The sequence below is a fragment of the Pyricularia grisea genome, assembly GCF_004355905.1.
Source record: "Pyricularia grisea strain NI907 chromosome Unknown Pyricularia_grisea_NI907_Scaffold_2, whole genome shotgun sequence".
Lineage (NCBI taxonomy): Eukaryota > Fungi > Ascomycota > Sordariomycetes > Magnaporthales > Pyriculariaceae > Pyricularia > Pyricularia grisea.
Window position 1 is genome coordinate 2,056,723 of NW_022156717.1, and position 14,110 is coordinate 2,070,832.

The window sequence follows — 14,110 nt, forward strand, 5'->3', positions numbered from 1 at the left end:
AATAATTCTAGGCAGTAGAGTACCTACCCAAGGGATGTAACCATACTGGGAGCTCTTTGTAGCCCTACCGTACACCTACCTCCCGAAATGTTTCTCTAGGTGTGGCAGGGATGCAAGCAAGGGTGACCAAACCCCCGGGCTGTCAGAATCAATCTCTCTTTAACAATGTCACGTGCTGATGCTTGCCAGGCCCGGAGTTGGTTAGGTTAGCCCCCACCCAAGCCACTGCCGTCACAATCGACGCCCACCTCACACGGGCGTTGAAGAAGCACCCGACCGAGCCATTTAGCCCTAAATGTCATCAGACATCATCAGCACTGCGGCAGGCAGAAACCAACCAGTCATCGTGGTACGAGCATGGACAGTGAGGCCTCATTTGGACCAAACATCCATGAGACCTCGTCTACCCAACTACTGCAATCGCTGCATTCGTCGCCAAATAGCAGACCAACCGGGCGAGAAACCGCCTGGTCAGGCTGATCAATGGCAGCAGGGCGCGACAATTATTCGACGGGTTCGGCAACGCCGCCCAGCGCGGTGCGTTGCAGTGAGGCCATCGTACCATCCACTGTGGTGGTACAAACTTGACCAAGTACTCTCTGAGCATACAATCCACTTTCATTTCCGTCACTCGCTTTTCTTCTCGGGTTCCAATCCCTCGCGTCGCCCCACTCCCTTACGTACCATTAGCCACAAATGCAGGTTGCGTCGGCCATTTGCGGCAGTGGGATTGGGCTCTGTCCCTCGTTTGAATTCCAAGGTCCAAAGGTCGTTGGGGCCAGTACCAAGTCCCTTTTGCTTTCAGGCTTTTGACCAAGGTACTCTGTGGTCCAAGGCAGTTACAGCTAATCCGGAGGCCAGCCTAGTGGATGGCGATCCATGGTGGATAGACATGGCTGGCACCCAAAGTTGGGCAGGTACCAGCATGCCTATTTTGATATATCTTGCAATTTTGCATTTTGCATTTCGCAGAAAACCTGTTGGGTTCTGAAGTCTGAAATGCCCGCTGCATGTCATGGTGTTCTATAAGCGGCGCAAAGGCCCGCCCTGAGCCAAAGATAAAGTGGCAACTTCACGATCGTCTCCCTATTTTTGTCCTCGCCAGCCGTACCAAACAAACTCACCCGTGAGCTTCCCTCGAAAGATCAAGGGTTTAATCCCAAGAGACTGTAAAATCTTGGAACTGGGTATCTATGTATAGGGATTTGTCTATGCGCCCGCGCTAATTCTCTAGCTCGTCAGCCCCTGCCGTGCCTGCTTGCTCACCCCAACGCTGTCATATGCCCTGACCTCATTTGTACACTTGGGTACCGTTTCACACCTGCCGTGCCTAGACTATCCCGCGACGTATACCGGGCCATGTGTCTTCCTCTTGCATATCTAGCCTTGCTTGATTTTTTCTACACCTGGGACATTGCTGCGTACGTGCCATGTTTGCCTGAGAATCAAGGCTCGAATAATCCACAACGGCTTTTGCCATCACCGTTCCCTGATCTTGTACCTCCCCGCCAACTCATTGCCCTTCACAGCCCCTCTTTCCCCTCCACTTTAACCGTGGCTGTGGAAGAGGGTCCCCTTGTCATCATCGCACCCAGGCCCCCCCACTGCCTCTTTCATACTTATGACGCTAACCTGGTAGCTCTCTTCGCCTTGCCTTCCAGTCACACCATATTCCGTTCCTTATTTCCGTTTGAACGCATCTTTTTGGTCGCTCGAGCGACACACACATCTTTTCGAAACAAACAAACAAACAACTTTTTATTTTTATTTTATTTTTTTTTACAACAAGCCCAGTGAAAATAGTTGCTGCACACTGCACCGCATGGCCGGGTACGACTATGAAGCCCCGCGGCGCTCCAGCCGGCGCGAGTACGTTCGCGAGGAGCGTTACGATGACAGAGATCCCCGGTACCTTGATGCTACTGAGATGAGAGGCCACTCGGGCCGTGAGCTCGTGCCTCGTGGCCGAGAGGACAGCGATTTGTCCATCGAGGAGATACGGCGCGATTTCCCCATGCCTGGTCATGGTCAGTCGTACCGCGATACTAGGAGGGCCAGGTCCGCCGAACCCGGTTGGGACGACTATGATGACCGCCGGTCGTACTACTCGCGCGATCCCCGCGACAGGGACTATGATCGGTATGACCGTGATTATGACCGTCGGTCAAGAAAGGAAGGAAGCGTGTACTACGAAGAGGAGAAAGAGAAGCGTCGTGCGCGCACCATGTCCAAGCAAGAAAAGATCATCGCTGCCATAGCCGGCGCTGCTATCGCTGTCGGTGGCAAGGAGCTATACGACCGCCACGAGGGCAAAGAAAATGGAGGAGAGGTGAACCGAAACCCAGCCATGTCTGCTGCCCTTGGTGCCGCCGGTGCACTTGCTGCATACCAGGGTGCCGAATTTTACAACAAACATGCCGAGAAGGAAGACAAGAAGTCCACCATGATCGCGTACAAAGGCCGGGACGGTCAGATGGTCAAGTACTATGAGGAGGAGGAGGAGGACCCCAAGAAGAAGGAAGGTCACAAGAATTTCCTTGAGAGCGCCCTAGCCGCCGCCGGTCTTGGTGGTGCCGTTAAGGCCCTGACCGGCGGTGGAGGAGATGACAAGGACAAAGAAAGGGACCGTGAACGAGATGGCAGATCCGAAACACGCAGTCGCGCAGGCAGCAGGCCCCGGGGAAGCCGCTCAAGGTCTCGTTCCAAGTCGCCCGAGAAGAAAAACAAGATTCAGCAGGCTGCTATGGCCTCACTTATCGCGGGCGCCACAGAAGCCTTCCGCGTTGCTAAAGAACCCGGTGGTTGGAAAGGAGAGAAGGCGAAGCGTGTTTTCACTGCCGCCGCTGGTGCCGCTACGATTGATGCTGCTCAGAACCCAGACAAGAACCAGAAACTGAGTCTTGCTGAGTCGGTCATTGGTGGTCTTGTTGGCAACCGGGTCATTCACGGATCAAAGAAGAACATTGAAGAAGATAAGGCAACCGGTCGCTCTCGGTCTCGATCAAGGGCAGCAAGAGATTCCAGCAAGGATGGCGGTGGCGGCAGCGGTGGTGTTACCGGCCTCGCTGCCCTGGCTACGGCCGGTCTGGGTGCTCTAGGAGCGAAGAAGATCATGGACGGCCGAAAGGATGATGACGAGGATGGAAGATCGCGCTCACGCTCTCGCCGTCCCCGCAGTCGCTCCTCTAGCCGCGGTGGTTCCCGCTCCCAATCTCGCAAGGGAGTTCGTGCTCGCAGCCGAAGTGTTGTTGATGGTGCTCGCCGCCGGCTTGCTAGGATTGGTATCGGCAACGGGCCTGAAGACGACAAGCGTAGCGACGTAGGGTCGCCACGGGGCTCGTCTCGCGGCGATGGCCGGAGGAGACGCTACTCGGATGAGTACGACGATGATCGCGATCGGCGACGACACAGCCGATCGCGATCACGTGGTGGAGGAAGTCGACGATACGATGGAGCATCGGACACGGACTTGGGTGACTCGGATGACGATATGAAGGAGACAAAGAGGAAGAGAGGTAAGCAAATACTCACTATTGGCCTGGCTAGCGTGGCGACCATCCACGCAGCCCACAATGTCTATCAGAGCATGGAGAAGCGCAATGCACGGCATGCGGCAGTCAAGGATGGACGTCTGTCACCGGAAGAGGCAAAAAAGCTCAAGACCAAGGCACTTCTGCAAGATGCGGCCTCAGTTGGCATTGCTGCCCTGGGTGTCAAAGGCGCCATCTCAGAAGTCAAGGAAGCCCACGAGAAGAGTAAAGAGCTTCAGGAGTGGAAGCATGAAAGGCAACTTCGCCATGAGCGCCGTCTGTCCCGCCTAGCTAGACAACGCGCCATCCTTGATCGCGAACACGAGGATGATCTGGATCGCGACTATGAGGCAGGGAGGGCAAGGAGCAGGGCAAGGAGCAGGGCGAGAACTGAGGATGACGACTGGGCCCTCACTGCTGCTCGTCGTGGTAGCCGTGACCGGCGCCATGAGTATGAGGATGGTCCCCGATACAACGATGGGAATCCATACACTAGTAACTCTTTGCCTGCACCTCCTGTTGGTTACGACTACGACGATGAAGACCGCAGGAGGCGTTGAGGAATTGAACGAGATACCCACATTATGCAGTAGTGGGGGACGTCATGGAGTGAAACCCTCGGACCAATCAGTCCAGCTCATGTCAGCCCTCATCGCTCCGTGTGCTACCTACTGCACATTCGGCAATGGCATTCGCAGCGCGTCTTATGATGCGTAGACACTACTCTACTGCTTCTCAACAATATTACTCTCTCGCGGCCTAGGGCATTTCCCCGCATTCATTCATCCATATCGAACAGCAACATCAAATGCATTGGCGTTATCGGCATAAGATACCCTCCAGGCTAGCATCAAAAATCTACCTATCAAGCCCAAGCACAGTTTACCTCCGGATCAGGGCGTCTGCTTGGTCTTGCTTGCTCTACGCCGCAGAGAAGACTCTCAAATTCCATGATTCTAGTCTTGGTGATCTACAGAGTAGCAATCCCGAGTTCAAGGACCTGTGCGGGGAGTGATGAGGAGTGGTCAAGGGTCTCCTTAAACCTAGAAGGGAGGCATGCAGAGGGAAACGACATGGGGTTACACTGTAACATGCCTCCTTACTGCAGCTGCTTCAAGAAGGCAGGTGGCGGACACACCGCCATTCGCTGTTCATTTGGTTTTGAGCCGTCTTTGCCGCCACATTTGCTTTCTCCGCCTCGTGCAAACTGACATATGTTGTTTATGGCCATTTACCTTCCCCGCCCACCCTCAAATCCCGTTCCAGACACTGGGAAATAGTTACACTTTAATGGATGGACCCGCTGATGTCATTTTTGTGGCCCCAATAGATCGAAACAGACGTGATCACGGCTATGACCGTGACAGGGACTATGATCGAGACTACGATCGGGACTACGACCGCCGGGATCGTGACCGAGACCGCTACTGAGACGTTAGAACAACCGTCTCCTGGCCAACTCACTGAAGAAATATTCCATCAGGATTTCTCGGGCTCACGGCACGCACAGCTTTGCCCGACCTGCCCTGTCCCATATGCATCAATGCACTAAGATCTGACACTCAAGCTGACATGGCTGTCGACAAACCTGCCAAAGCTGTCACGCCACAAGGATATAAGCTGATTTCTTGTCCAACCCTACCCTGAAAGCTCTCTTGACATCTGCCAGCCATCTGTATTCTCGCATTTCGGATCATCTGCTTGTTGTTTTATCTACACCTTCTCATTCGATTCGAACGAACCTTTAACGATGCAAATCACCAGAAGCTCTTACACCTGAGAGCGAAACCAGTTTTTTTTTTCTTTCTTTCTTTTGTGTTCCATCTTCGGTTTTTTTTTTGGTTTTTTTTTCCCTTCACAACTATGTATAGTCGACATTCATCGCACCACAGGGAATGGAGGATTTTGGTACTATATTATGGACGATAACGACTTGAATGAAGGCTTGCTTTTGCTACGCTGAAATGGAAATGTAACGAGGAAACTGCAGGGGATCTCTTTTGTCTGTCAAAATTCCGATTTATCATATACCATTTCCACGTTCGCGAAGCAGATATTAACGCGCGTCTCAGTAAGTGCATGTAACTGCGGCCCGGCACTGCCGGAACGAAAAAGCTTGTATAGGATTATCATCGATGCCATCGTAATTAGGAGATGACACTAGCCAGGTTGGGTGACCTTCAAGGTCCCGAAATCGCTTCAGCTCCGGGAATAATGGATACACGAGAGTGCCCGAAGTCTAGACTGGTTTACCGATGAGGTGTTGTGTTTACCGGTAGGTTATATATGTTATGACGTAGATGAACTCAGTTTTTTTGTGGGCTAGTCGATCCTATATGGCGCCACGTAATATAGCATGTCTCTTGGGGGCACGAAGGATTGGGCAGAACGAACGATCTGATGACTAGTGGCGTGATTTGTCACCTCTAATTGCTCTAATTAACTCCCTACCTATGGAAAGAGGATGGGAAGCAAAGTTCAATGTTTCATGTACCACAGGCAACAAGGACTCAATACCTAACTTCAAAGCAAGATAGTGGTGGTACCCACCCCTCACGTACATAGTAGGTACATATCTGCAGTGGTGCATAAACTTTGTGTACCTTACCCAAAGCACATTAGGGCGATCATTTACCTCAAAACAGCCAATAGGATCGGCCCGGCATAAAAGAAAACCTACAAACAAGGCAGAAGAAGAAGAAAAAAAAAAAAGAGCATGGAATGCCCGGCCCCATTCAGGATACCCGAGGCGGCGAGGGAAGGGTTTAGTGACGGGGGCGCATACGACGCGTACCGAGCGACGTACCCCAGCGCGGTGGTGGACTCATTCCTGGACAAGATCAAGGTCAAGGGTAGAGGGCGGGCGCGGATCGTCGAGGTCGGGGCGGGGACGGGCAAGTTCACCGAGAGGCTGGTGGAGAGACAGGAAAAGTACGAGGTCGTGGCCGTCGAGCCGCTCGCCGGGATGCGCGCGCAGCTAGCCGACAAGGAGCTCGGCGGCAGCGGTAGCCGCGTCAAGCTGGTGGACGGGCACGCCGGTGGGATACCGCTCGAGGACGGGTGGGGGGACGCTGCGGTGGTCGCGCAGGCGTTTCATTGGTTCGCGGACGAGGGCGCGCTCGAGGAGATTGCGAGGGTATTGAAGCCTATGGCTGTGCTTGGGATGATTTGGAATGTCGAGGATTGTGAGTTTTCTTTTCTTTGTTCTTTTTTCTTTTCCCCTTTATTTTTCCTCTCCATATTTCAAAGTGTCTTCTTGAATACTTTTCAACCGTTTAAATCACACATGTGCTTTCCTCATCTGCGATTCCTTTTCTAATCAAGAGCTGGGGAGCGGGATGCAGATAACAAGCCAAAGGACTGGCAGGCCAGCACCAAGTGGGAGCAGAAGCTCAACGACATGGTGCATTCTCTGCCAGACGATGGCCACCCGCGCTTCCGGCACTCCAAGTGGCAGGACGTCTTCACGAGCCAGCTGGCGAGCACCCCGCTGCAGGCGCTGCTGCGGGGTGGAGCATCCGGAAAGACGCCCCGGTTCAGCCTACCGCTCGGGGAGGAGCGTGTGCCCTTTTCCATATGGCTGAGCGAGGACGAGCTCTGGAGGCGCATGTGTACCCTGAGCCAGATGGCCATCATCGTAAAGAAAGGCGGTGACGAGGCGCAGGAGCTGCGGAGGAGGTTCGACGAGGCGCTCAATGGGGACGACGTGGAGAGGAACGATAAAGGGGAGGTCAAGATCCATGGGCAAACGTACTTTGCATGGACGGACAAGATCGGTGGGTATTATTAGTTGGTCGCCGCCTAGCTAGCTGTCATCAAATTGGATTCTGCTAGAGTTTTGAGTGCATAAGATATGCGATTCGTATCCATGATAGAGGCTGCCTGAGAACTGGGACGTTTCAAGTGAAGTGGTGAACTTTGCCAGCGAGAGCTGTCCACCCTCTCTGCCGTTTGATAAAGCCATTTCTTTTCATGATAGCGAGTGACCGTTGCAAGACATCCAAAAAAAAAAAAAAAAAAAAAAAAAAAAAAAAAAAAAAAAAAAAAAAAAAAATAGAATCGCTGAAATTTATTAAGTCCGGCCCTGTTGATCTGTCTTATGATGAAGCGGCGATATACATGACTTTGGTTCTATAGTTAGTAGATAGATGCGTGAAAAGGTCACGTAACAAACGAGAGAAAAACCAACCATTGTTTCCACGGACAAAAGCATCGCCGTATGAGCGCTTCTTCTGGCCAGCAACCCACTCCTCGGCCTTCTCCAGTGCAATGTTCATGTAGCCGTCAACTGATTGAAGCTCTCCTATTTTTCGTCAAGATGGTAAGCCAAGATGTCAGTTTCTTCTTCTTCTCTTCTTTTCGCGAGGCAGTGCACCCGGTATTGGGATGGACGACAGAGGCGGGAGGTTCAACCCACCCTTGTAGATGACTCCAGAGTTTAGCTTCACTGTGACCATGTTCCCAATGATCTCACCAAGGAAGCTCGTCGGGTCTTTGCCCTCTCCCTGAGTTGTCGTGCCGTTTTCCATCTTGAGGTTAACAGGATGAATTTTCCTCGTTGTTTTGACTGAAAACGAATTTCCTATGGTAGGCTTGTTCGCTGTTCGATAATGTTTAGACCTACGGAGGTTTGATGGATCGATGCAAGCTGATGCTTGGATTCACGTGATGTTGGCATGGAATAAGCTGCATTACGAACGCGCAGCGCTGAAATAGCGCCTGGTGCCCTGAAGCCCAGGCAACACCTTTGATGCAGGGTAAGTGGTGCGGGGCTCGAATAGAAGAGCACTTTGTGGTGGGGCACATGACCACGCGCCGTGACACGGTCCCGACGCGATCAGTTTAGTGGGCGGCGGCAACTATCATTTACAACTATCTAGAACTGCTACCTGCACACCAAGGACCCACCAACCACCACCTTGCCCGCTTCAATCTAAACTTATCGATGCCAACGTAAAGTTAGCAAGAGACACAAAATTCTCTCGAAGCCGTTCAGGCCCTGTAAAAGTCTACTTCTAGACCTACATTGCCTCAATGTCCGTGGCGTCGGCTTGGAACGGCTGTTCCCCTACGGCTTCATGACGCGTAACAACCTCCGCCAACAGCTCTCCTGGTTACTACAAGACGCCTCCCGTACCCGGCCCCTCGGCCCTGAGCTACCTACTGCTTCATCCAGCTTCGATAGCCAGTCTACACTCAGCCAAGGCCATTATCCTTTGCCTAGGGCTCCCGAGTTTCAGCAACCTGTGCTGCCAACCCCAAGCACGGCACAGCCTTCTTTGCCGACGACAGCACCGCGCATTTCGACTCCTGCTACAGATGCCGCCGCCCGATCGATTCGACCACGACTCGGGATCCCAAGAAACGGGGTCGATGAGGCCAACGACGACATCGAAAGCATGGCGAGATTGACATCGGCATCCAAGTCTAAAAAGCCGTCGCTGCTCATAAGGGAGCAAGAGCAGCAGTCTCTGCCGACGCCGACCTCGACGACAAGCGTGCTGCCTCCTCTCCAACGCGCATTTTCTCGACTGGTGGACAAGGACAACTCAAGGGCTGCCAAGGAGGAATCACCAGCTACTCCTCGAGCCGCCCATGGTGGTCGGAGTCCCGTCTTCTCTTCCGATGTTAATTTCGATTGTTTGGACCAAGCCGGAGACCCGATAGACCTCACCTCGGACGACTTTGATATCAGTTCAGCTCTGTTGGCTGATGGTCTTCTGCGTAGTGATGATGGGCTATCTAGCGAAAGTCATCTGCCAACCAAGAGAAGCGCCAAGAAGAGAAAAAGCTCCGAGATGAGCAAGGTCACGCCAGCACCCAAGAAGAAGGCTTTATTCATGGATGATGAAGATGAGGACGAGTTCCCTGACATTGGAACTCTTGCCAAGGCTACATCACCGATGACCAAACGACCTAACAAGTCCTTACCAAGCTCTCAAAAGACGCCCAGCAGGCCCCGCCCGGGCACAGCCTACGGTACCTCTATAGTTCACGAACGCACCGTTACCGGAACATTTCGCAGGACCGATACCCTCCTCCAAAGTGGCGCTGATGGCTTGGATGGACTTCCTGATTATTCAGCCCCTACCGCGTTGACACAACCTCCCCAAGGTGTCTCTTCGACCACTATCAAAACAACACCGAATAGGAGCCAGGCGCAAACATCATCCCTGGCTGTTTCTTCAAAACACGAGTCGCCCAATTCCAGTGAAGATAACCCGAGGGGAAAACGGAGGAGGCGATCCAAGGATAGTCTAGTTATCCAGGATTCCGAGGATGATTTTATGGAAGATGACTTCGTGACGCCTCCCACAGAGCATGTTTCATACATGACATGCTTGAGCGGCCCAGATTCTGGCGGAAAAGAAGGCTCAAGCACGCAGCGCCACGTTTCTTCGCAGCCAAGAAGCGGTCTTGCTTCACCCAAGGCCGAGCATACTCCGTCCAAGAGGCCAAGAATAGATGACATTCAGCAGCTTCAAGCCAAGGCAGACTCAAGGGTCTCCGAGGAGCCCGCTGCTCACAGCTCGGATTCTGATGGTAGCACATTGGCTATGGACCTCTTCCTCAGAAATCCGGGCGTGATTGATAGGAAACGGAGAGGTATACAGGCAGAGATGAAGAAGCTGTCTGAGGACTACAGGCGATCATTTGTCGAGAACTGGCCCCAAGAGCGCAGACAGCAGGTCAAAGAGGCCCGCAATAAACTTTCAGAAAAATCAAATATTCTCAGCCTCCTCTATTCCGAGTACGAAGCGCACAAGATCATTACCAATCAGAAGCAGTCGCTCGAAAATGAGCTGGTCGAGGCTTTCGAGAACGGCTTAGACACGACTGACGACGAGTTGCGCATTAGCGGCATGATAGAAAAACTCCACGAGAAAGAGCAAAATCTGCGTCGGATGCTGGTCGAAACAGGCATGAATGATATCGCCTTGTATGAAGAGGCCGATGTCGATAATGCCCAGGAGCCTCAACCGGAGCCATACCCACCAAATCAGGTTGTCAAGGCTACGCAGCATGCTCCGCAGGCTCCTCTGCCTCAACGTTCTCGCGAATCAAGCCAAGTTTTATTACAAACCTCCGACAATAACCCAAATATTATCCTTCAGACACAATCGTCTTCAAGGCAGCAACAACAACCAGTAATCAGTCGGAGCGATGAGTTTGAAGAGAGGTTCCTCGTGCACCAACCTCCGCCTTTCCCTCGCACAACCAGGACACGGAACACTGTGCCTAGCCGCCCGATGCTTTCCACGAGCACAAGAAATGCATCGCAAGATCAGTTCATGCAGGATTTACTTGAGGACGAGGAGGAGGAGGATGCAATAATGGAATGGCGACAGGCGCATGCTCCAGCGCGGCCTCAACCTCCAGCACCTGTTGCACATCAACAGGCCACTCGAGGCGTGCAAGAAGAGGTTGACTATTTTGACTGTGACGAAGACAGCTTAGTGATGCTAGCGGATCACATTGAGAGGCAGTCTTCAAGCAGGGCTACCTCCACGCAAGCCAGTAGAGCGGCGCTGGCTGAAACGTCGGGAAATACAGCCATTGTACCGAGAGTCAGGAAAGAACCTCCAAAGAAGGACAAGAAAGCCATTCCGAAAAGCTCGATCCCGCGCGAGCTGATGAGGCATCCTTGGTCCAACGAGGTTCGGAAGGCGCTCAAAGATCACTTCAGGATGTCCGGGTTCCGGCATAACCAACTGGAGGCAATCAATGCCACGCTGAGCGGCAAAGACGCTTTTGTGCTAATGCCCACTGGTGGAGGCAAGTCCCTCTGCTATCAGCTCCCTGCCGTCGTCAATAACGGAGCTACGCGGGGTATCACTATCGTTGTCTCCCCGCTGCTCAGCTTGATGCAGGACCAAGTCGATCATCTCCGGGACATCAACATTCAGGCAGCTCAGTTCAGTGGAGACATTGACAAGACTCACAAGAACATGATACTAGACGCGCTAAACAATAAGAACCCGGAGAACTTTCTCAAGCTTCTTTACGTCACTCCTGAGATGATCAGTAAGAGTGTAACCTTTACCAATGCGCTGCAGCGCACTTACCGCAACAAGAAGCTGGCTCGGTTCGTCATCGATGAAGCACACTGTGTAAGCCAATGGGGCCACGACTTCAGGCCAGACTACAAGGCCCTCGGCGAGTTCCGCCGCATGTTCCCCAATGTTCCTGTGATGGCTCTGACGGCGACGGCGACTAAGAACGTGATTGTCGACGTCAAGAGCAATCTCGGAATTGATGGCTGCGAGGTCTTTTCGCAGAGCTTCAACAGGCCAAACCTCTACTACGATGTGCGCCCCAAAGGGAAGAACCTCCTGCAGTCGATCGCGGAGCTTATCCAGGAAAGGCACGCCGACCAGACCGGCATAATCTACACGCTTTCTCGCAAGAGCTCGGAGAATATAGCTAAGAAACTTGTTCAAACCTACGGCATCTCGGCGGAAGCTTACCACGCCGGCATGGAGACGGATAAGAAGACTGATATTCAGAGAAAATGGCAAAAGGGGACGATCAAGGTTGTCGTGGCTACCATTGCGTTCGGCATGGGAATAGACAAGCCGGATGTACGATTTGTGATTCACCAGTCGCTGCCAAAAAGTCTCGAAGGTTACTACCAAGAGACAGGGCGTGCTGGTCGAGACGGCGAGAAGTCTGACTGCTACCTATACTTTGGCTATGGAGACATATCCACGCTACGCAAGATGATCAAAGAGGGCGAGGGCAGCGAGCAGCAAAAGGAGCGTCAAGCAGAGATGCTGAACCGTGTTATTGAATACTGTGAGAACAAACGAGACTGCCGCCGCGTCGAGATACTGCGATACTTTGGTGAGCGGTTTGACAAGAACGAGTGCGATGCCAGCTGTGACAATTGTCGCGATGGCGGCGAGTTTTCCATCGTGGATTACACAGACGTGGCAGTGGCGGCGCTCAAGGTTATTGGGCGAAAACGGCTCACCGCCAAGCAGTGCGCCGATATACTCCAGGGCAAGGGAGTTAAGAAGGACGATCCAAAGCCTGACCACTATGGCGTTGCCAAGTCACTGCAGCAGCATGTTATTCTGAGTATTCTATATCGTCTACAGGCGGAAGACGCACTGGAGGAGCACCACAAGACCGTGAGAAGCATCGGCGTTCCTATCACGTACTATGGTGTAAGTTTTCGATGGTTCTGAACTGCATCAGCTTGTTTCTTGACAACAAATAGATATGCTAACGAAGATTAAACACAGGCTGGGCTCAGGGCCAACGCCTTCCTAGACGGTCACCAGAGGCTCGAGCTGGTAACCCGCACAACCCGTAATGGTACTCTGGATACCGCAAACCCCACGAAGCGAACCAAAAAGACTGCCAATCTCGAGGCATCAAACCTGCCGCCATCGACAAATGTCTCTTCTCCTGTGATGAACACCAGCAGAAAGTCCAAGAGCAAGCCGCTTGTGCTGGATCAAGATGATGAGGAGTCGGACGAGGACAAGGCTGGTGCGGCACCAAGGCACCGGAACGGCTACGCGAAGGACAATTTTGTGGTTTCTGATGATGACGACGACGACGATGATTACTTTGAAAAGAGCATGCGAACCGTTCCGAAATCCCGCCAACGAACCCTCGAAGAACTCAGTGGGCCGATCCGTAGTAACGGTGGTGGAGAAGGAGCCATATCGCAACTGGACGATGTACACCAGGACCTTCTGATGCAGTTTGTCGAGGACGCCAAGCGTATCGAGGAGCGCGTGCGCAATAACAATGGCCTGCGCAAGTTGCTATTCACGGAGCAGCACCTACGCTCCATGGCGGTCGAGTGGACAACTTCGCTCGACAAGATGCGGCGGATCTCGGGCATCAACAAGGAAAACGTCACGCGTTATGGTAACGAGCTGTTACCCACTCTGATGAAGTACTACGAGTTCTATCGCAACTCCATGGGCGTCGGCGGCGGCGGCAACATGGACGTTGTAGACCTAGTGAGCGATGACGATAATCTGGACATACAGCCCCGGCGAGTCCAGAAGGGCAAGGCAACGGCCGAAGAGAACTTTTTCACTAGCGATGAGGAGTCTTCGGGCGAAGATAAGGACGAAGAGGAATCGATCCAGGCTTCATCAAAGTACTTCAACTCTAGCCGCGAGACTGAGGCCGAGCGTCAAGGCCGTGAGTGGAGAGAAAAATACAATGCTGTGCCAGTCACACACAACGAGTCCTCATCCTCCAAAGCCAAGTCAGGGGCTGGGAGGGGAGGGAGGTCTAACTGGAGGGGAAATGGCGGGAGGAAGACGTCGTATGGAAGCCGGCGCACGTCGGGAGGTGGAGGAGGAGGCGGTGGCGTGAGCAAGCGTAAAGCTGCGACCGGCGGCAGCGGCGGGAGGAAGGGAAATGGCGCCACAAGGGGTAGTACCAGTCGTTCTGGAAGTGGGAGTGGTGTTTTTGCCTCGAGGGCAAGGACGACTGCTTCTGGGGCCGGGATTGGGCTCATGCCACTTTGATGAGGAGTGGAGATAAGCATGGCCCGGATATTGTTGTTGCTGCCAAACAGGGCCCAGCAGCAACCAGCTTTTTTGTCTTTT

General features: G+C 52.9%; 5 protein-coding genes across 5 annotated transcripts; 4 read left to right on the forward strand and 1 right to left on the reverse strand.

Moving 5' to 3' along the window:
* Window positions 1-295: 295 nt before the first annotated feature.
* On the forward strand, window positions 296-588 carry PgNI_03180 (uncharacterized protein; the record flags this gene model as incomplete). Its single annotated transcript, XM_031123235.1, is given in 2 exon segments — window positions 296-537; window positions 549-588. The coding sequence occupies 2 exon segments, from the start codon at window positions 296-298 to the stop codon at window positions 586-588; spliced, it is 282 nt and encodes a 93-aa protein (XP_030985037.1).
* A 480-nt stretch (window positions 589-1,068) lies between these two features.
* On the forward strand, window positions 1,069-4,090 carry PgNI_03181 (uncharacterized protein; the record flags this gene model as incomplete). Its single annotated transcript, XM_031123236.1, has 2 exons — window positions 1,069-3,515; window positions 3,567-4,090. Exons 1-2 carry the CDS (start codon window positions 1,823-1,825, stop codon window positions 4,088-4,090), a joined length of 2,217 nt encoding a protein of 738 aa, XP_030985036.1. The 5' UTR covers window positions 1,069-1,822.
* A 2,156-nt stretch (window positions 4,091-6,246) lies between these two features.
* Window positions 6,247-7,320, forward strand: PgNI_03182 (uncharacterized protein; the record flags this gene model as incomplete). Its single annotated transcript, XM_031123237.1, has 2 exons — window positions 6,247-6,715; window positions 6,857-7,320. The coding sequence occupies 2 exons, from the start codon at window positions 6,247-6,249 to the stop codon at window positions 7,318-7,320; spliced, it is 933 nt and encodes a 310-aa protein (XP_030985035.1).
* Window positions 7,321-7,537: 217 nt separating this feature from the next.
* PgNI_03183 (uncharacterized protein) lies at window positions 7,538-8,196 on the reverse strand. The gene is made up of 3 exons (XM_031123238.1): window positions 7,948-8,196; window positions 7,720-7,833; window positions 7,538-7,653 (listed from the first exon to the last, which is right to left on the reverse strand). The coding sequence occupies exons 1-3, from the start codon at window positions 8,057-8,059 to the stop codon at window positions 7,628-7,630; spliced, it is 252 nt and encodes an 83-aa protein (XP_030985034.1). The 5' UTR covers window positions 8,060-8,196; the 3' UTR covers window positions 7,538-7,627.
* Window positions 8,197-8,608: 412 nt separating this feature from the next.
* Window positions 8,609-14,029, forward strand: PgNI_03184 (uncharacterized protein; the record flags this gene model as incomplete). The annotated part of the gene is made up of 2 exons (XM_031123239.1): window positions 8,609-12,700; window positions 12,779-14,029. The coding sequence occupies 2 exons, from the start codon at window positions 8,609-8,611 to the stop codon at window positions 14,027-14,029; spliced, it is 5,343 nt and encodes a 1,780-aa protein (XP_030985033.1).
* Window positions 14,030-14,110: the final 81 nt, after the last annotated feature.